The 21,762-nt window shown below is 41.6% G+C and overlaps 1 protein-coding gene across 1 annotated transcript in view; it reads right to left on the bottom strand.

Annotated features, from left to right (window-relative positions):
* Positions 1-21,762, bottom strand: part of LOC134324972 (proton myo-inositol cotransporter-like) — a 112,537-nt gene continuing 90,775 nt past the window's right edge. The window contains exons 5-10 of the mRNA XM_063006943.1: positions 17,814-17,977; positions 14,469-14,589; positions 5,053-5,178; positions 1,976-2,094; positions 1,747-1,899; positions 1-544 (exon numbers count right to left, since the gene is read on the bottom strand). Coding sequence (XP_062863013.1) covers positions 318-544; positions 1,747-1,899; positions 1,976-2,094; positions 5,053-5,178; positions 14,469-14,589; positions 17,814-17,977 — 910 coding nt within the window. The 3' untranslated portion in view covers positions 1-317. The remainder of the gene's footprint in view (positions 545-1,746; positions 1,900-1,975; positions 2,095-5,052; positions 5,179-14,468; positions 14,590-17,813; positions 17,978-21,762) is intronic.

The raw sequence follows: 21,762 nt of genomic DNA on the forward strand, positions 1-21,762 counted from the left end.
CATTGACTATTTATTGTACAGTGAACATCTTTGTTTAATAAAACGAGCACAAAAATAGGGTGTAACCTTTTACCACAATATCCAGCAATAAGTGGCCTGGCACTGCTTGTTAGTGTGTTTGCGATTGTATTTTGGTGTGGCGCCTCTATTTTCCTTTCAAGTGGACCGCTGTAATAGATACAGCCTGACTGCTACAGATGGGCCTGGTGTCGTGTTGGGGTGAGGCTGAAAAGTGATTCGTTCTCTCCTCTCCTCATCAGCCCTGTGCAGAGCTGAGAGACGACTCACGCTGCGTTCACTGAGCTCCTTCTGCGGCTTTAATCCACGTCTGAGCCGTCATTGTCCGACAGGTGGTAATTCGATCCTTTGACCCTAATATACTCCACCTGCCGTCCCTCGTCTGAGTCTGAGGCACCGCAGGAGCACAGGCGGCTCTCGAACAGTGACTCGATTTCCTCTAACCGCCGGCCTTTGGTCTCGGGGAGACAGCCGTAAATGAAGAAGGACCCCAGCAGAGCCAGACTTGAGTACAGAAAGAATGCACCTGGAAGATAAGGTGAAGAAGATGTAGGATATGGTAAGAAATCTCACTGTTCACCTTGTCTAAATCCAGTTGGGTTTTTAAGCCTAAACAGAACTTTTCTTTAGATAACTCTTTATTTTCAAGGTTTATGTTACAAGTTGTTTTCTGCTCAGCTGTTAAGGCACTTGACTAATAATCTGAAGGGCACTGGTTTAACCCCCAGCACCACCAGGTTGCCCTAATGGGGCCCTGATCAAGACCCTTCACCTTCAATTGTCTGGGCTTAATTGTTAATCACTTTGGTTTTTCTTAGCTTGCAGGATTATATTAAAAACAAGAATTAAATTATGTTAATCACTTAATTAAACTCAGAAAACCCAACCAAAACCATAAAAATGAAAACAAGACAGGTAAACTAAGCAGCTCATTAACAGGTTCCGAAAAAGGCTTTTTGGAACAAGTTATTTTAGATCACATTAACAACAGATTAAATACAGTTCAATATATTTTTCCCCTTAATGTCAGATTTTTCATAACACAAATAATGCATCAAATCGATGAGGGAAAAAAACCCAAATAACCTTGTCAACACAAAAACTCATTCTTACTGATAATCTACACCGATCATGATCAACATTATGACCACCTTCCTAATATTGTGCATGGACTCCACTAGACCCCTAAAAGTGTGCTGTGGTATCTGGCACCAAGTTGTCAGCAGCAGATCCTTTAACTCCTATAAGTTGCGAGGTGGGGCCTCCATGGAACGGACTTGTTTGTCCAGCACATCCCACAGATGCTCAATTGGATTGAGATCTGGGGAATTTAGAGGCCAACTCAACACCTCAAACTCGTTGTTGTGCTCCTCGAACCATTCCTGAAGCATTTTTGCTTTGTGGCAGGGCGCATCATCCTGCTGAAAGAGGCCACAGCCATCAGGGAATACCGTTTCCATGAAAGGGTGTACACGGTCTGCAACAATGCTTAGGTAGGTGGTACATGTCAAAGAAACATCCACATGGATGGCAGGACCCAAGGTTTTCCAGCAGAACATTGCCCAAAGCATCACACTGGCTCCACCAGCTTGCCTTCTGTCAGTGGTCATAATGTTATCCCTAGTCGGTGTAGATTTCATCAATATAAAGTAAATGCAGATTTTGGCATCAAGTTGAAAATAATAGCAAAGCAGTAATTTTTGCAATAGTTTCAAATAGGAATCGTACCATAGTAGGTGAGGTACTGGGCCACATGGAGAAAGGTCAGTGACACCAGTACATTAAAGGTCCAGTTTACTCCAGCTGAGCAGGCGTTGCCTGTGCTTCTTGCCCACAGTGGGTAAATTTCAGAATTAACCGTCCATGGCATTGGGCCCAGTCCTGAAAGAACAATTAAAACCATAAACACATCACTTTAATCTCATACATAATTATTATATTTTTGTTTTCCACATACCTGGAGCAAAGAAAGCCAAGTACAGGATGAGTCCCAAAAGAACCAGCCAGGAGTAAGAGGTTGGGCAGAAGTTATAAGCCCAAAGACTGTGTCCTGCAGACTGGGATGAATTGGAGCACCTGTAGTACAATTCAACTGCATGTCAGTGTCGTTACATTCTTGGCATTTTGCAGAAGCTTTTATCCAAAGCGACTTACAATTATCATTGAATACAATTTGAGCAATTGAAAAAGAGCCTTGCCCAGGGGCCCAACAGTGGTGGTGGTGGTGGTGGTGGTGGAACCAGCAACCTTCTGATTACTAGTCAAGTACCTTAACCGCTGAGCTACTTCTGCTTTTTGTCTTAACTAAAGAAGTTCAAAGCAACAATTTACAGTTAAAGCAAATACATTACTCACTACCCTACATGTCTAAAAGTTCGATCCGAAAGTTTCAATCCCTCCATAAATACGTGTTTGCAAATTCAGCTAATAATGGCAGTATTTTCAGTGGCACTCGGGTGGTGCAGTTGTAAAATATGCCAGCCCATTACTGAATCTCAGCTGTGCTACTGAACGGTTGGGAGTCTACACCAGTGTTTCTCAACCTTTTTTCAGTCACGGCACCCTTTAAAAGTATGCAAAATCTCAAGTCACCCAGGTCTGCATCCCTCGGACTGCTAACACACACGCACACACACCATAAGGTGTCATTTAGAGAGGGAGGGAAACCTGAGCCTTAATGGGAAACCTGAGCCTGGGATGATGCACACAATCGCCCTATTCTGGCAGGGATGGATGAGAGGCAGACACGGAGCTCCTGGTCCAGAGCCCTCAGTCGCATCCCTGTACTTGCTCTTGATGCAAGTTAGGCTTGAAAAGCTCAGTTTGCGCCATGAACGAATCAGATTTAACACAATTAAACAAGTTTATAGTTTATTTCTCAATTATTTGTCATTATACTAAGAGCACTGCTTCTTTTCTGCATGTTCTCTCTGTAGATCGTTTACGGCTCTCTCAACTCAAACTCAAAAGAAGCTTTATTGGCATGACAAATAAAGACATTCGTATTGCCAAAGCAAGTTAGAGAGAAATAATAAAATATAACAATAAGAAAGAACAAATATATACAAAACAGTTACATGTGCAAAAAAATATAAAATAGAATAAAATATTAATAAAAACAGTGCAAAATAATAACAATAAAAATTATAATATTTACAGTAATGAGGTAGTAATAACGATCAGTTTGTGTGTGTGTGTGTGTATGTGTGTCTCTCTCTCTCTCACACTCTCTCTCTCTCTGTGTGTGTGTGTGTGTGTCTGTCTGTCACTCGCTCTCCGCACTCCTTTTTTGGATTTGAATTTCGACAATAAACAGCTCTTATTATGACTGGTTGATTCCCTCTACTGATGGAAGCAGAATGGGTGGATTACAGTCGATGAGAACTGCACAGAAATAAAAATATATATAGCGGCTCCCAGAGGCGCGACTCGGTTCCTTTTGTTTATTTGAAAGAGCCGTTCGATAGAATCGGATCGTTCGTGAACGACCCATTACTATCAGAATATTTTCGACGGCACCCCTGACGAAGCCAGACGGCACCCCAGGGTGCCGCGGCACCCCGGTTGAGAAAGGCTGGTCGTACTCAATTAGCTATGTTGTCCGTGGGGAGGTGCACTCATAATCATTGTGCTCTCTGTCCTGGTCCCAAGCCCAGATAAAATAAGCAGTGTTGAATTATCCACTTTGGCAACCGAGAGAAAAAAATCCAGTATTTTTAATGGAAGATAAAGTGAAGATGAAATAAGATATAGTAAGAAATCTCACTGTGAACCTAGTGTAAATCCAAAACAGAGGTTTTGAAGCCCAAACAGAACTTCTTGAGACAACTCTTTACTTTGAATGTGTTACAAGGTGATATCTGCTCAGTTGTTAAGGTTATCTTGGCACAGGTTTTACCCCCAGCAATACCAGGTTGCTATTATGGTGTAGCATAGAACACCTTTATTTGTCATTTATACTGTACATATACAGACGTGCAGTACAATGAAATTCTTTCCTCGCATATCCCAGCTTGTTTGGAAGCTGGGCTCAGAGCGCAGGGTCAGCCATCATGCAGGGCCCAACAGTGGCTACATGGCAAAGCTCTACCCACATAGGCTACCAATGTCCCTCAAATGATGTAGCATTTATGGTAAATACCATCCCTACTGGGAAATATGGTTGTGGAAGCATCATGCCATAGGGATGCATCTTAGTAGCAAAGATTTGAAAAATGGGATAAACTGCCCAAATCTATGTGTGCAAACCTTGTAGAGACATCCCCATAAAATCAGCCATAACATTTAAACCACCTCCTTGTTTCTACACTCACTGTCCATTTTATCAGCTCCACTTACCATATAAAAGCACTTTGTAGTCCTACAATTACTGACTGTAGTCCATCTGTTTCTCTGCATGCTTTGTTGGCCCCCTTTCATGCTGTTCTTCAATGGTCAGGACCCCCACAGGACCACCACAGAGCAGGTATTATTTAGGTGGTGGATCATTCTCAGCACTGCAGTGACACTGACATGGTGGTGGTGTGTTAGTGTTGTGCTGGTATGAGTGGACAGACAAAGCAGTGCTGCTGGAGTTTTTAAACACCTCACTGTCCCTGCTGGACTGAGAATAGTCCACCAACCAAAAACATCCCGCCAACATCGCCCCATGGGCAGCGTCCTGTGATCACTGATGATGGTCTAGAAGATGACCGACTCAAACAACAGCAATAGATGAGCGATCGTCTCTGACTTTACATCTACAAGGTGGACCAACAAGGTAGGAGTGTCTAATAGAGTGTAGTGTTGTTACAGTGAGTGTAGAAACAAGGAGGTGGTTTTAATGTTATGGCTGATTGGTGTAGTTTAAAAGAGTATTCTCACCTCTACCCCATGCTTTGCTAATGACTTTAACTTTTGCCTGTTTAATCAAAAGATTAATATGAAACATGTTTTTGCTCTGTAGCGAATGTGCCCATCATGCTGCTAAGCTTCAGAGGAATATGCAGAAAAACGTACTTTGGCTTACATGTTCTGAAGCTGATTATGACTCACCTGCCCCATGCCGCTCTTTCTGTGGAGGCCTGATTGACTGGCACGCAGGAGGAGGCGAACACCGCAGTGCTGTTTTGCTGGTAGCAAAAGCCACAGCTCGGATCCAGCATGCACGGCTCACAAGACCTAGAACGGGTCCAAAGAGCGACAGTGAGAGCGAGCAAGTCAGTGCTTTTAGGAGGGCACGACTCTCCGAAAATCAACTGTTACTGAAATGCAGGCACTTAAATAAACTGCTTCAGAATATCTGAACTCTTAGAACTACAAGGCAAAGGAAAATGTTAAAACAATTTTTGGATGAATATTTCAGTTTATAGATTTCTTTTCACACTTTTCCCCATAAACTGTATCTGCAGTGCATATATGAATGTTGCATAATGAAACTGTTCAAAATATATCATGCTAGCCCACCAGTGCTGACATCTCGAGCTCAGAGATGGGGACACACACAGAGACTTCAGACTCGACTCGGACTCGTTTCAAATGACTGGTAAACAACAAGAGTCCCTAGCGTCAGCATGTGTTAACTTTAGTTACGTGTGACAATTACATATTGTCGCTCCCTACTCCCTACACAGTTTTATTTCATTTGAACATTTTCATTACATTTGGATTGGAATCTCACTTAAAATGGTGGAATACCCTACGTAGTTCACAGGAACAACTGGGGTGACTGGAACGCTCCTACAGATTTGGCACTAATGGTTGAAAGAGCGCTTTCTGAACCAATCAGACCTTCTAATTTTAATTTTTAGTAAGAAATGCTGTTATTTGCATTTACTCAGTTTGCGTCACACAGATGATGTATTAATGAAACGCTTGATCGGCTTTCTAACGAGTTCGTGTTTAGAGTTTGGAGGTTATTAATTATAAGCACATTTACAAAATAACGGATTATATTCCTAATGGGACACACGCTTATAAATTTAATAGCATCTGGAAGAACATAAGCTAAGGTAAGCAGTGGTTATGATTTTTTTTTTGCTGTGTTTTGGATTTTGGCCGCTGTGCCGTGATTTATCGTGCACTTTTGATTCGCAATGAAAACAAAAAGTATCAGTTTAAGCTTTTAACTGGAACCTTCTTGTTATGGAAATTACATTCATTTGCACAATGACGAGGAAAGTAAAGGCACGAAGTAAAACGGAAAAATACAGTCGCTAATCTGTTGTTGTTTTTTATCTGAACTTACAGATTATTTGTTTATTTCTAAGCTATATTTCCAATATATGTTTTTTGTGTATTATATTGACTCATGACTTGACTCGGACTCTAGCCTAAAGACTCAAGACTTGACTAAAACTCTAGCCTAAACCTTGTGACATGACTTGGACTCTAGCCTAAAGACTCAAGACTTGACTCAGACTCAAACATCTCTGCTTGAACTTGCGAATTAAATCGCATCTCCATATATCTCTGTCTGTCTGTCTGCCTGCCTGCCTGCCTGTCTGCCTGTCTGTCTGTCTGTCTGTCTGTCTGTCTGTCTATGATGTCTTCATGTACAGTATAGATCTTGCTTTGTGCACAGCCATGTTAAGCCTTCCTTAAACTAGAAGCATATATCAGTATATATGTATCATATCATATATCATCAACTAGAATCAGTTCATCTGGACACAAGTTTGTTGTAGAGAAACATTTTGTCACTCATCCATTGTTATGCAATGGGCCGGCTTCAGTCATTATGCAAATCGTCTGCATATAAGGTTGGAGTATTCACCACCAGCTCACACTGAAGAAGTCACTTGGATGAGTGATGAAACGTTTCTCTACAACAAACTTGTGTCCAGATGAACTGATTCACCTTTGTGTATTTGTGTACCTGGATTATTGAGCATGCATCAAGAGATAGAAGCATATAATTTTCCTTTATAACACTGATTTATTACATTTTTTATCAAACTTTGTGGCTGAAACACATGAATTCAATAAATAGACGGGGTGTCGCAATACTTTTGTCCATATAGTGTATGTCATTTGACCAGAACTGAGCAAACTTTCATCAGGAACTGTATACGTACATCTTTTATGCCGAATCCCTGAGTGAATCTGACTGATCCTGATTAGGATGAGACACACAGTGATTTGTGTTGTTGAAAACAGGGGGAATGTATCAGGAACGTGCTCGGTATGAGTAGAGATCAAAGAGAAAGCATTGTCTATATGCTCAGATTGGCTTATTTTCCCGACGATAGGTCTTTCCACCTCCATTAGCGCATAATAAACCACCAGTGTTGTTTCAGTAGCTGGGTAATAGGAGAGTAAATTGGCATAGAGAGAGGCCACTCAGTCCATGAGATGACAAGACTCCGTGATTTCAGGTCTCAGGGTCACGCTCAGCAGATGCCCTATTACAATGACATTAATATACCAGGGACAGAAAGAGCACTGACCGAGAGTGACCTATACCTCACTGATGGAGGGCTCAGCGAAAATACACACCTGATGTGACACCAAGCGTATGCACAGTGCCAGTGTTCATCTTATTAACGAATTTTTTAAAAATACTCGCCAACAAACAATTTGATAATTTTTTAAAAATATATAGATACACATTTACACTGATCAGCCATAACATTAAAACCACCTCCTTGTTTGTACACTCAGCTCCACTTACCATATAGAAGCACTTTGTAGTTATACAATTACTGACTGTAGTCCATCTGTTTCTCTGCATGCTTTGTTAGCCCCTTTCATGCTGTTTTACAATGGTCAGGACCACCACAGAGTTGGTATTATTTAGGTCGTGGGTCATTCTTAGCACTGCAGTGACACTGACATGGTGGTGGTGTGTTAGTGTGTGTTGTGCTGGTATGATTGGATCAGACACAGCAGCGCTGATGGAGTTTTTAAACACCTCACTGTCACTGCTGGACTGAGAATAGTCCACCAACAAAAAATATCCAGCCAACAGCGCCCTGTGGGTAGCATCCTGTGACCACTGATGAAGGTCTAGAAGATGACCAACTCAAACAGCAGCAATAGATGAGCGATCGTCTCCGACTTTACATCTACAAGGTGGACCGACTAGGTAGGAGTGTCTAATAGAGTGGACAGTGAGTGGACACGGTATTTAAAAACTCCAGCAGCACTGCTGTGTCTGATCCACTCATACCAGCACAACACACACTAACACACCACCACCATGTCAGTGTCACTGCAGTGCTGAGAATGATCCACCACCTAAATAATACCTACTCTGTGGTGGTCCTGTGGTGGTCCTGACCATTGAAGAACAGGGTGAAAGCAGGTTAAAAAGGTATGTAGAGAAACAGATGTACTACAGTCAGTAACTGTAGAACTACAAAGTGCTTCTATATGGTAAGTGGAGCTGATAAAATGGACAGTGAGTGTAGAAACAAGGAGGTGGTTTTAATGTTATGGCTGGTCAGTGTATACAGTTGGTCATAAGTTTACATACACCTTAGCCACGTTAATTTAAACTCATTTTAATTTTACACATCCCCTCTTTTAGGTCAATTAGAATCACTAACATACTGTAAGTATGTGAAATGTATAAATAATATTTAATACCATTATTTATTTCAGCTGTTTTTCATCACACTCCCATGGCTCATATATTACGTACACAGGGTTAGTATTTGGTACCATTGCTTTAAAACTGTTTAACTTGGCTCAAAAGTTTCGCCAGGCCTCCACACTCTTCTCACAACAGGTTTCTGACATTTTGGCCCAATCCTCCTGACAGAACTGGTGTAATTGAGTCAGGTTTGTGGGTCTCCTTGCTTATACATGCTTTTTTACTTCTGCGTATACATTTTCTATAGGATTAGGGTCAGGGCTTTATGATGACCACCACATTACTTTTATTTTGTTGTTATTAAGCGATTCCCCCAGTAGAGGTGGGTATACCACTGCTCACGCCTCCCCCGACCCATGCACAGCCTTCAGCGGAACCCTTTTTCATTTACATTTACATTTTCGGCATTTAGCAGACGCTTTTATCCAAAGCGACTTACAATTATGACTGAACACAATTTTGAGCAATTGAGGGTTAAGGGCCTTGCTCAGGGACCCAACAGTGGCAACTTGGCAGTGGTGGGGTTTGAACCGGCAACCTTTTGATTACTAGTCCAGTACCTTAACCACTGAGCTATCACTGTGCATGGATTCACCCATGGATTCACCCATGGATTCACCCATGGATTCTGCAAATCAGGGTCCTCACACAGCATTTGTAGACCCCACCCACATTGTCCGGTCCTCCCGCCCTAGCAGAACCGTGTATGCTGCAGGCACTGCCATTTATGCCCGCTAGATGGCGCCTGGCTGACCGGTGGCAACGCTGAGTTTTGAACCGAAGAGTTCACAATCTCGCCGCTGGTGTGCTAGCGGAATATCCTGCTGCGCCGCCTGAGCGCCCTCATTGAGTACACTAGGGCTCATTGTCCATTTAGAAGATGCATCTGTGCACAAGCTTAAACTTCCTGACTGATGTCGTAAGTTGTTGCTTTATTATCACCACAAAATTCCTTCCTCATAATGTCATCTATTTTGTGCATTGCACCAGTCCCTCCTGCAGAAAAGCACCCTCACAACATGATGCTACCGCCCCCATGCTTCAGAGTTGTGGTGTTATTTCTTGGCTTTCAATATTTCCCTTTTTTTTGTAATTTTCTGTTTTTCCAACCTTTTCCCCCCAATATTCTCCCCTAATCTAGTCGTGTCCAATTACCCCGATTGCATCCTCCACTGATTCAGCCCACCAGCGCTGACTGAGGACGCTTCTCAGCTGACACACGCCCCCTCCGACATGTGCTCAGTACAGTCTGCATTTTTCACCTGCACGAGTCGAGTTCATATATACCGATCAGCACTGTGCACGGAGAGCCACATCCTGATCAGCATTATTCCTCAACCCTGTGCAATCAATCAGCCAGGGGTCGTAATTGCACCAGTTATAAGGACCCATGATCTGGCCTGCCCCTAACCCTATGATCAACAGCCAATCGTTGTTCATGCAGCCTCCCAGTCCAGCCGGATGGCAGAGCTGAGATTAGATACGATGCATTCAGAAACCCAGTTCTGGTGTGCTAGTGTATTTTACCGCTGCGCCACCTGAGCGGCTATATTTCCCTTTTCTGTCATACATAACAATGGTCATTAAGGCCAAATAGTTCCATTTTTGTTTCATCAGACCAAAGGACATTTCATTAAAAAGTAAACTGTAACCTGACTTTTAATACTGGTTTTGGAACAGTGGCTTCTTTCTAGCTGAGCAGCCTTTCAGGTCATTTTGATATAGAACAGGTTTTACTGTTGATATACTTTTGTACTGGTTTCCTCCAGCATATTCACAGGGCTGTTCGCTGTCGTTCTTAGATTGAATTGTTTTGTTTTTTTCAAAGTATGTTCACTTCCAGGAGAACAAAAACGTCTCAACATGGTACCTTCAGTTATTTGGAAATCACCCCAAGGATATACCAGACTTGCTGAGGCCCACGATTCATTGATTTCTTTTGTCTTTTCTTTCGTTTTTTGTTTTTTTCCCCATGTCAGGCACAGAGGCAAGTAGGCCTTAAAGGTAGTCCTTAAAATATTGCCTACAGGGGTGCTCAGGTGGCACAGCGGTAAAATACGCTAGCTGGGATTTCCATTACATCCGGCTGAGCTGGCAGCCTACATCGGCTGTTGTTCACAGGGTGGGACAAGCCGGACCAGGGTTCCTCATAACTGGTGAAATTTCGACCTCTGCTGGCTGATTGATGGCGCAGAGTTGAGTAATAATGCTGATCAGGGTGTGGCTCTCCGTGCACATGGCTGATCCGCATATGAACTCGCTTTGTGCAGGTCGAAAGAGGCAATCGGTACTGCTCACATGTCGGAGGGGGCGTGTGTCAGTTGCGAAGCTCAGTCCTCCTCAGTGCTCCTTAGTCAGCAGTGGATTGTATGTAAACGTATGACTTCAACTGCATAAACACTGATCAACCATAACATTTAGACCACCTCTTTGTTTCTACACTCACTGTCCATTTTATCAGCTCCACTTACCATATAGAAGCACTTTGTAGTTCTACAGTACAATAACTGACTGTAGTCCATCTGTTTCTCTGCATGCTTTGTTAGCCCCCTTTCATGCTGTTTGTTCTTCAGTGTTCAAGACCACCACAGAGTAGGTATTATTTAGGTGGTGGATTATTCTCAGCACTGCAGTGACACTGACATGGTGGTGGTGTGTTAGTGTGTGTTGTGCTGGTATGAGTGGATCAGACACAGCAGCGCTGATGGAGTTTTAAAACACCTCACTGTCACTGCTGGACTGAGAATAGTCCACCAACCAAAAATATCCAGCCAATGGCGCCCCGTCGGCAGCATCCTGTGGCCACTAATTAAGATTTCAAAGATGACCAACTCCAACAGCAGCAATAGACGAGCGATTGTCTCTGACTTTACATCTACAAGGTGGACCAACTAGGTAGGAGTGTCTAATAGAGTGGACAGTGAGTGGACACGATATTTAAAAACTATGTCTGATCCACTCATACCAGCACAACACACACTAACACACCACCACCATGTCAGTATCACTGCAGTGCTGAGAATGATCCACCACCTAAATAATACCTGCTCTGTGGTGGTCCTGTGGGGGTCCTGACCATTGAAGAACAGCATGAAAGGGGGCTAACAAAGTATGCAGAGAAACAGATGGACTACAGTCAGTAATTGTAGAACTACAAAGTGCTTCTAAATGGTAAGTGGAGCTGATAAAATGGACAGTGAGTGTAGAAACAAGGAGGTGGTTTTAATGTTATGGATGATCGGTGTATACAGTATGTGTAAGTGTGCTGACTTGTCACCTGTAATTGCCAGATTTATCTGCACTGAACGTTTCAAAATGCATAAAACTGCTTTTTATGCATGAGCATTTAAGTAAAAAGAGAGTTTAATCTATTCAATATATTTCAGTATTAAAGTCATAAATAATTCATAATGTATGATTGAGCCTATCAGACCATTCCAGCCAGCAATCTTAGTGCAGCACCATCACACCTGATGCCACTCGTTCACTAATCATCCCCTTGATTATCTGATTCAGTTGTGCTGTATGTAGACGACTAAAAATGCCAGAATTTGTTGCCAGTCTTGGTGAGTTTTGAGAGACAATCATTTACCTCCTAATGATTTTTTGGCACTATTGGGGACGAGTGTTATTTTCTTTTATGACCAGAACAATGAACAGGAAACACTTTCTCATCTCAGAGCTCATCTCTGGGAGATGAGATTGGGAGGACAACTTGACTTTACAACCATTCTGTTCCAATTAGTGTGTAGATAAGATTGCAGACCAGATGTGGTTGGACATGCAAATGCAACAGGCTGATAATGACCATCATATCGGGGTCTGTATTTCATTCAGGATCAGATTTAAGAAAATGTACAACCCAATTATTTTTTGACATTCTGAATTACTGACAACAGAAATCATACAGATGAACAAAACAGTCCAATTATGTTGATGTCACATTGGAAAATATTTTAATATTTGTATTATTATAAAAAAGCCAACTATCTGACAGGATTGATAATTTAACAATGTCAAAAAGTCAGCTTGTTCAAAACAAGTGGATTGTAATATGAGAAAACAGTGCATAAAAAAAAGTCTGGCTGCTCAGGTGGCGCAGCGGTAAAAACTCACGCTAGCACACCAGAGCTGGGATCTCGAATACATCGTATCGAGCCTCAGCTCTGCCTGAACAGCGATTGGCCTGTTGTTTAGATAGGGGTGGGATATTAAAGCCAGATAGGGACTCTCTCATGACTGATCCAATTTTGACCTCTGCTGGCTGATTGATTGCACCTGCACAGAGACGGGAAAAAGAGACCCCTCCCCCAGTGTCTCTGCGTACACAGTGCTGATCCGCATTGCATACGGCTGCTGCGCATGTGTTGGAGGGGGCGTGGGTTAGCTTCATTCTCTTCAATCAGAGTGGGGATCGGCATTGGTGGATAGGAGGCATAACGAAATCGGGCAATTGGATGTGCTAAATAGCAGAAAAAGGGGAGAAAATGCATAAACAAAAATATATAAAGAAGTCTGGGCTGAACTTTATTTCCATCACTTCTTCTTTTTTCTATTTTATTTAGGCATTTTCTCCCATTTTCTCCCAATTTAGCGTAGTCAATTTGTTCTCCGCTGCTGGTGGATCCCTGATTGCAGTCCAGGTGGTTATATTGCTTCTCACGCCCTTTTTTACCCATTCAATCTGCACAGGCGCCTCTCTAGCTGCTAATCACTTCTGTTGGTCAGGATTTTAGCAACTTCACCCAAAGCTCTTTGTTTTTGCAACACAAGTATGACAGACTCCTATGCCAAACCCCCAGCATACATAAATTTGTATGTCCCCTACTACAAATGTGAAAAGCTATAATAAACAGGGCACAGTGAGAAACAGAATTAATGAGAAACTAATAAGATGTCAAAGAGCAATATTGGTTTTATGATTAAAGTCATAATAATCCTAGAACCTTCTGCTCATGAGTTCTACAAACAGTCAGTGTCTGAGCTGCCTGGAAGACATGTAATATACTCACAGATAGGTGGAGCAGCTGGAGTTGGCTGGAGAGGGGTCAGTGTGGTGAAGTGTGACGAAGGGAGAGTGCTTTTGGACATTAATCTGCACATTTTCTTCTATTTTCTTCTATTTTCTTCTATTTGCACTGTGGTTCACTTTATAATTCACTTTATAATTTACTTTATAATTTATATTTTACAGCTGTTACTTATAATCTATACCAGCCTTACAATGTTAACTGAAATAACACCTCCATATGTACCCTCAGGTCCTGTTGTAGTGTGTTGTCTGAGTGTTGTTGTGATTATACAGATTCTTGTTTGTATAATGTGAATCTCTGTAGTGTGTACTATAACTTTTGACTTTTGATTTATGTAACTTGCTACTGAGGCTTTAATTTCCTTCGGGATTAATAAAGTATCTATCTATCTTTCTGTCTGTCTGTCTGTCTGTCTGTCTGTCTGTCTGTCTGTCTGTCTGTCTGTCTGTCTATCTATCTATCTATCTATCTATCTATCTATCAAATGTGAAAAGCTATCTGAAGCGAAATAGCTGCTACATTTTACCCAATGTACCCCCCCCAACAAATATGTTTTCTAATTACGCAGTCACAGACAAAAAAAAATCGTTGAAATTGCAAAACTGCCACAACATACACGTCCATTACAGGTATATGTACGCTTCAATAATTACCAGCTTCAGCAATTAACAACACAATTAAAACAAGGCACAGTGAGAAACAGAATTAATGAGAAACTAATAAGATGCCAAAGAGCAATATTGGTTTTATGATTTAAATCATAATAATCCTAGAACCTTCTGGTCATGAGTTCTACAAACAGTCAGTGTCTGAGCTGCCTGGAAGACATGTAGTATACTCACAGATAGGTGGAGCAGCTGGAGTTGGCCAGCGAGGGGTCAGTGTGGTGGAGTGTGACTAAGGGAGAGTGTTGGGCAGACAGCAGGAACCCAACAGCCAGGAGACCCAGACTTAAACATGTACCTGTGAACAGAAATGTAAAAAGTTCATGCCTACTGCAGGGATTCTCAACACTTTAACAATGACTAAAATCTTGCTAAAGCCTAATTTTGAGGTTCTGCCAAATGGATGTAGGTCCAACAGGTTCTCTCATCTTTACACATGACTTTTGAGAGAGTATCCAATTACCCTGATTCCTTTACGCTTCACCTCTACCGATACAACCCTCCACTGCTGACTGAGGAGCTTCGCAACTGACACACGCCCCCTCCGACACGTGTGCAGTACCGACTGCATCTTTTCACCTGTGGGTCAGCCTTGTGCACGGAGAGCCACACCCTGATCAGCATTATTCCTCAACTCTGCGCAGGCGCCATCAATCAGACAGCAGAGGTCGTAATTACACCAATTATGGTCCGGCTTATCCCACCCTGTGAACAACAGTCAATTGTCGGATGGCAGAGCTGAGATTCGATACGATGTATTCGAAATCCCAGTTCTGGTGTGTTAGCATATTTTTACCGCTGCACCACCCGAGCGCCTTTTTGACCAAGGCCTCTGTTACCCAAAAGTCAATTTGGCTAGACAGCTAACTCTAGAAGGTTCAAGGTTGTGCCAAGCTTCTTTAAATTCCAAATTGTTAAGGTCTCTGTGGTCCTAGGAACACTCAAAGCCTTAACTATAATTTTAGCTAGCTTTTATCTATCTTTGCCCTGATAAAAGCCTTGCAACAAGTCGACCACAGAGTTACAGAAATAGTTCCTTGGACTTCATGGCTTGTTTTTTGTTCTAGTAATGCAGTGTAAATTGTGGGCCCTGATAGACCCTGGTGTTTGCCTTTCCAAAATATTTAACTAATTCAAATTGCAACAGGTGGACAGTTCTAGACACAACTCAGGATCACTTAAAGCAAACAGGATGCATCCCAGCACAATTTGAAGTGCCACAGAAAATAGTTTCCTTTAATTGCATTGCTAATGCGCTTACTTTTAAAGCATACTTTAGGAAAAGAAGAACCTTTATTGTTACTTCAAAAAAGATAAAAAGAAGAAGAAAAAGTATTTACATAGAGAAAGTATTTAGATAACATCTGGATATTTACACAGGATGAACCGGTACAACTGAAGTATGAATTTCAAAGATAAATAAAATAAATAATGGGTAGGTGTGTATACAGTGACTGTGCTCAGATTAGGATATTGACATGGGTGGAAACAGTACACTCTGTAAAGCTACTGTAAGAATTCACTTAAATTTTAACCCAAATACATCATGCCTGTCATGTGTAGTGATGTAGAAAAATCTTTGATCACAATACAGTGGAACCTTGATTCTTAAATGTCTCCCATAGCAAACAATTTAGTTCTTGAATATCCTTTTTTTGAGAAACAAATGTCTCAGTTGTTGGTCTTATTCTTGGTACAAAAAGCTGCTGTGTAAACATTTTTATTTAATATTTGTATTAAATAAGCCAGGATGGGACCAAAGATAGGTAGCGATAGCAAAAAAACGTGATAGAAATGAAAAAAGAACTCATAGCAAAAAACAAAAGTGGTGTTTGGTGTCTATTGTTTCTCAGACTAAAATGGCAAAATTTACAATCAGCACTATTCTAAAATCCATCAATGAAGCTGATTTTGCAAATAGTGTGAAAGTGCTTAAAAACACAGACAATTAAAGGTAGAAAATTGTTGATTTGGATAAACGGAAAACATCTAGAGAGTATTTCTGAAGCCATCATTTGTGCAAAAGCTCCCACTTAAGACTCTCATCAGTAAAGGTAAAGTTCATTTTCATTTATTTCATCTATTTATTGTGTTTAATGTTTTTTGCATGATTTTATGACCAGTACTCTTTTATTATACAGGTTAAAATTAGGGTGTTAATTAATCAAGATTACAATTTTTAATCAAACTAATTTTATTGGGCTATGTTTGTACCACGTAAATATGTGTCTCTGTGGTAATTTGCGCTGCTTTAACACAGCAACATTGTGTTTGTACTGTATAACGATAACCCTGCTCTTTCTCCAGTTTGCGTCGTGTGTTAGAAATTACTTCAGCTGCTGCTGCTGCTACATATTGCGAAATATCGGGTATTTTAAATAATAATTTTCAAAAAGCGTGAGAAATCATCACTAGACAAAATTACAGTTATTAATTGACGCTTTAACATCATCTTTGGTCAGAGCCGCATTTGTCTCGTCAGGCATCTGCACGCACAGATACACGTCACACGTAAATGAGCTCAGTCTCGGTCTAACTTTATTTCAGATGAATTTGGATGGAAAGCTCATGAACTGTACACGTCGTGGGAACATTACAAACACTGGTGTTAAATGGATCGCAATTGACTGTAGACGCTTTAACATAGTTAACGATGTGGGTCTACATGACGTTATACGTGTTGCACAGGGGCGTAACTACAGCGGGGGCATAATGATTCATATTAGTACCCTGAGAGCCTGTTTTCAGTGGCAGGGTTATAAACAGAAAAAGATCCTCACTTTTGTCAAATAATGTGAACAGACTTGTCATTTTAAATAACTGGCTGAAAGATGGGTAGCTGTTAACTCTATATAGGCATTGGCTGGCTTTCTAAAAAATAATTTAAAATGCTGTATACTGAATAATCATTGAGGGTCTGGAACAGATTCATCCAATTTACATTAATTCCTTTGAGAAAAATTGATTCCGTTTTCAACCAACCTTGTGGAATTAATTACGTTTAAGAATCAAGGTTCAACTGTCTAAATCACTGTAAATCACATTAGTGCTTAGTGCAAATCATTTTCTAATACTTTCATTTACATGCATACTTTTTTTCATTTAATCTCTGAGCTCTTCACCAAGGTTTTCTCCCGGTGACACAGTTGCTTGGCAATTTTCATTATTTTCTTACCACTTGATCCTGGTCCGGATTTCTGTGGGGTTGGCTTCCACAGAATCACTGGGTACAACTGTTTTTTTTTTCCCATTTTCCTCCCAGTCTAGTTGTATCCAATGTGTAGGCGCCCAGCCTGCTGGTAGCAGAGCGAACCAATGAGTTTGAGATGTGCTGTGTGTTTTATCACTGTGCCACCTGAGTGCCCGGGTCCAACAAACTTAATACACCCTGAACAGAAGGCCAAACCCCCCTTCCCCTCAGACACAGCCAATCGTGTCTGTATGTGGATGCTTGACCGGCCAATAGTACTGCTGGTTTTGAATTGTCATTGGTAAACTGTCAACCATGCTGTGTGTTCTTACCAGCAATGCTTCCGAGAGTAAGTCTTCGTCTGCCGACTCTCTCCACCAGCCACACACCCAACAATGTGAATAGAAAGTTGGTGAGGGCAGTTAGTGAGGAGAGCCAAATGGCCAGCTTATCGTCCCGCACTCCAGACATCTGCAGAATGGTGGCGCTGTAATACCTGCAGGGAAGACAGTGATGGATCTTTTAAAAACTAAAAAGTTATGTTAGTAGGTGGATTGACTTCTTTCAATTGACTGAATGTGTAAGAAATGAAATGTTACAGTGCTGCTCTTTTCATTTGACATCACAATAACAATGTAAACAAGTGCAATTATTTTTATTTTAGTTGCAGTATTGATCATCTCTCTGATTGTGCTCTTCTGTGCTTCTCTGCCATGTCACACATATTCGATCCCTCCCTAATAATGCTGATCCTAAAACCTTCTACCGGTGTAGTTGTGTTACAACATAATTAAGCCATTGGGACTCAAAAAACACCTTTACTTTGCTCCAGATGAGATGTGTCACATAAACGCCACCCAGAGATTTAAGTGTTGTGTTGCAACCATGGTGAAAGCTAAGGAGCTGCTCACAAAAGCTTAGCGAGGAGATTAGCTGCGTCCGAAATCGCATACTTCCATACTGAACAGCAGAGATGTTCACAAGTCACAAAATACGAGTCCGAGTCGAGTCACGAGTCTTTAGGCTAGAGTCCGAGTCGAGTCACGAGTCTTTAGGCTAGAATCCGAGTCAAGTCACGAGTCAATATAATATACACAAAACATATATTGGAAATGTAGCGTAGAAGTAAACAAATAATATGTAAGTTCAGATAAACAACAACAACAGACTGGCAACTGTATTTTGCCATTTTACCTAGTGCCGTTTTAATTAGCCTAAACTGACGTTTTGTTTTTAATTGCAAATTACGGCACAGCGGCCAAACACAGAAAAAAAAAAATCCATAACCACTGCTTACCTTAGCTTCTGTTCTTCCAGATGCTATTAAATTTATAAGCGTGTGTCCCATTAGGAATATAATCCGTTATTTTGTAAATGTGCTTATAATTAAAAACCTCCAAACTTTTCCCGGTTGTGAAGTAAAACACGAACTCGTTAGAAAGCCAATCAAGCGTTTCATTGACATCATCTGTGTGACGCTGCAAACTAAATACATGCAAATAACAGCATTTCTTACTAAAAAATAAAATCAAAAGGTCTGATTGGTTCAGAAAGCAGTTCTTGCAATCATTAGCGCCAAATCCGTAGGAGCGTTTCATTCACATTATCTGTTACTGTAAAGTGCACTACGTAGGGTATTACACCATTTTAAGTAGGGAGCGACCGGAAGCTGGCTGTAACATTTACCCATTGCGTGCGTTGCGGGTTAAGATGGCCGGTGTGTTATTAGGGAGCAGAAAATGACACGATCAGAATGATGTCGGATCATATATATATATAATTGTCACACGTAATGTTGCTGACTTTGGTTGTACACAAGTCATTTGATGCGAGTCACGAGTCGAGTTCGAGTCATTTGAAACGAGTCCGAGTCGAGTCTGAAGTCGCTGTGTTGAGTCCCCATCTCTGCTGAAAAGTACACGAGAGCGGTTCACGTGTCTGAATACGTAGTATTCATTAAACATTACGCAAAAGTACCCGGATGACCTACTGCCTGGGCAGCCACTTTTGACTATGCAAACACAGCACACTGTGGATACGTTACAATCGGCCTTTTGAGAGCCACTATAATGCTGATGTGGCCCTCGGTGAAAATGAGTTTGACACCCCTGACCTAGAATCACTGGAAGGGTCGACTGGTACATTTACAACAGCACAGTAGAGATCTGTTACACGGTTCTATGCAGTGATAAATCAAACCGGAACTGTTTGGCGTTGTGGATCAGCGGTTTTGTCTAGCAGAAGAAAGGTTAGGCTTATGAACCGAAGAATACTGTCCCCATGGTCATGGAGGTGAGTTAGTGATCATGTGGGCTGTTTTACTGCTGTAAGATGTGCTTGATATTGTAATTTTTACAGTAAAAGTGTTAAATTATAATTACAATATAATCATAAAAAGACAGATTCTAAGCAATTTCACAAAGACTTCATTTAAAAATCTAATTAACGTTTAATTAACCAGAAAATCTGTCCCACTAAAAAATTCTGCTTGACCTTGAACGTTTCTCCTCATTTTTCCAAGCAATCAAAGCCTCTTCACTCGAGTGCAAGACAATCAAATAGTCACCACATAATCACACATGGGCACTCCTTTAAAGTGATGTCATTAGTTTAAGTGTCCACCAACAATATTAAACACACACACACACACACACACACACACACACACTTTGAACTGAAGAACTGAAATTTCTTCTCAAACTGTTTTCAGAAGTAAGTGGCTGCTCGAGTGGTGCAACAGTCTATTATGCTAGCCCACCACCACTGAGATCCTGGCTCAGATGCTATCAGGTGCTATCGACTGGCCAGGCATCTACACAGACATGATTAGCTGTGTAGGGAGGGATAAATTAGTTCCCTGTCCAAGGCACTTATATTTTTCACTCAGATTTTCCCCCTGGAACTGCACCCACCACGACCATGACCCAAATAAGTGGTTAAAGAAATAAAAATTAAAATTATATTATACTCGGTGGCTCGGTGGGTAGCACTGTCGCCTCACAGCAAGAAGGTCCTGGGTTCGATCCCCAGGTGGGGCGGTCCGGGTCCTTTCTGTGCTGAGTTTGCATGTTCTCCCTGTGTCTGTGTGGGTTTCCCCCTGGAAGCTCCGGTTTCCTCCCACAGTCCAAAAACATGCAGTCAGGTTAATTGGAGACTCTGACTTGCCCCATAGGACAATGGGTATGTGTATGTATGTATTTGTGTCTGCACTGCAATGGACTGGCGCCCCATCCAGGGTATTACTGTGTGCCTCGCACCCATTGAAAAGCTGGGATAGGCTCCAGCACTTACATTACAATTACAGTATACAGTCTGAGCAATTGAGGGTTAGGGCCTTGTTCAAGGGCCCAAGAGCAGCAACCTGGCAGTGGTGGGGCTTGAACCAGCAACCTTCTGATTACTAGTCCAGTACCTTAACCACTAGGCTACAGCTTGCCCCAAATGCTTTATCTCCCACTCTGAGTTTTGCCTCCTTGTTGTGAGACGACAGTAATACCCACTGAGCCACCGTACTAAGTCGACAATTTAATTGTTCAGACTACAATTGATTTAATTTATAAATGTATAATTTCAACAAGTGTTTTAGCATGCAAATATACAGTAATACTCCTACATCAGTGTAAAACACACATTCATGAACCTCAACAACGGCTTTTTGTTGTCAGCCTGGAAACGTTGGGTGTAGGGCAGGAATACAGCAAGGATAGGGTGCTGATCTTTTCATCATAGCTACACTTCAACTATGAGAGACAAAATGAGAAAAAAAAATCCAGGAAATCACATTGTAGGATTTTAAAAGAATTTATTCGTAAATTATGGTGGAAAATAAGTATTTGGTCAATAACAAAAGTTCAACTCAATACTTTGTAACATAACCTTTGTTGGCAATGACAGAGGTCAAACGTTTCCTGTAAGTCTTCACCAGGTTTGCACACACTGTAGCTGGTATTTTGGCCCATTCCTCCATGCAGATCTCCTCTAGAGCAGTGATGTTTTGGGGCTGTCGCTGGGCAACACGGACTTTCAACTCCCTCCACAAATTTTCTATGGGGTTGAGGTCTGGAGACTGGCTAGGCCACTCCAGGACCTTGAAATGCTTTTTACGGAGCCACTCCTTCATTGCCCGAGCGGTGTGTTTGGGATCATTGTCATGCTGGAAGACCCAGCCACGTTCCATCTTCAATGCTCTCCCTGATGGAAGGAGGTTTTGGCTTAAAATCTCACGATACATGGCCCTGTTCATTCTTCCCTTAACACGGATCAGTCGTCCTGTCCCCTTTG

This window comes from Trichomycterus rosablanca, chromosome 1 (assembly GCF_030014385.1).
Source record: "Trichomycterus rosablanca isolate fTriRos1 chromosome 1, fTriRos1.hap1, whole genome shotgun sequence".
NCBI classification, from domain to species: domain Eukaryota; kingdom Metazoa; phylum Chordata; class Actinopteri; order Siluriformes; family Trichomycteridae; genus Trichomycterus; species Trichomycterus rosablanca.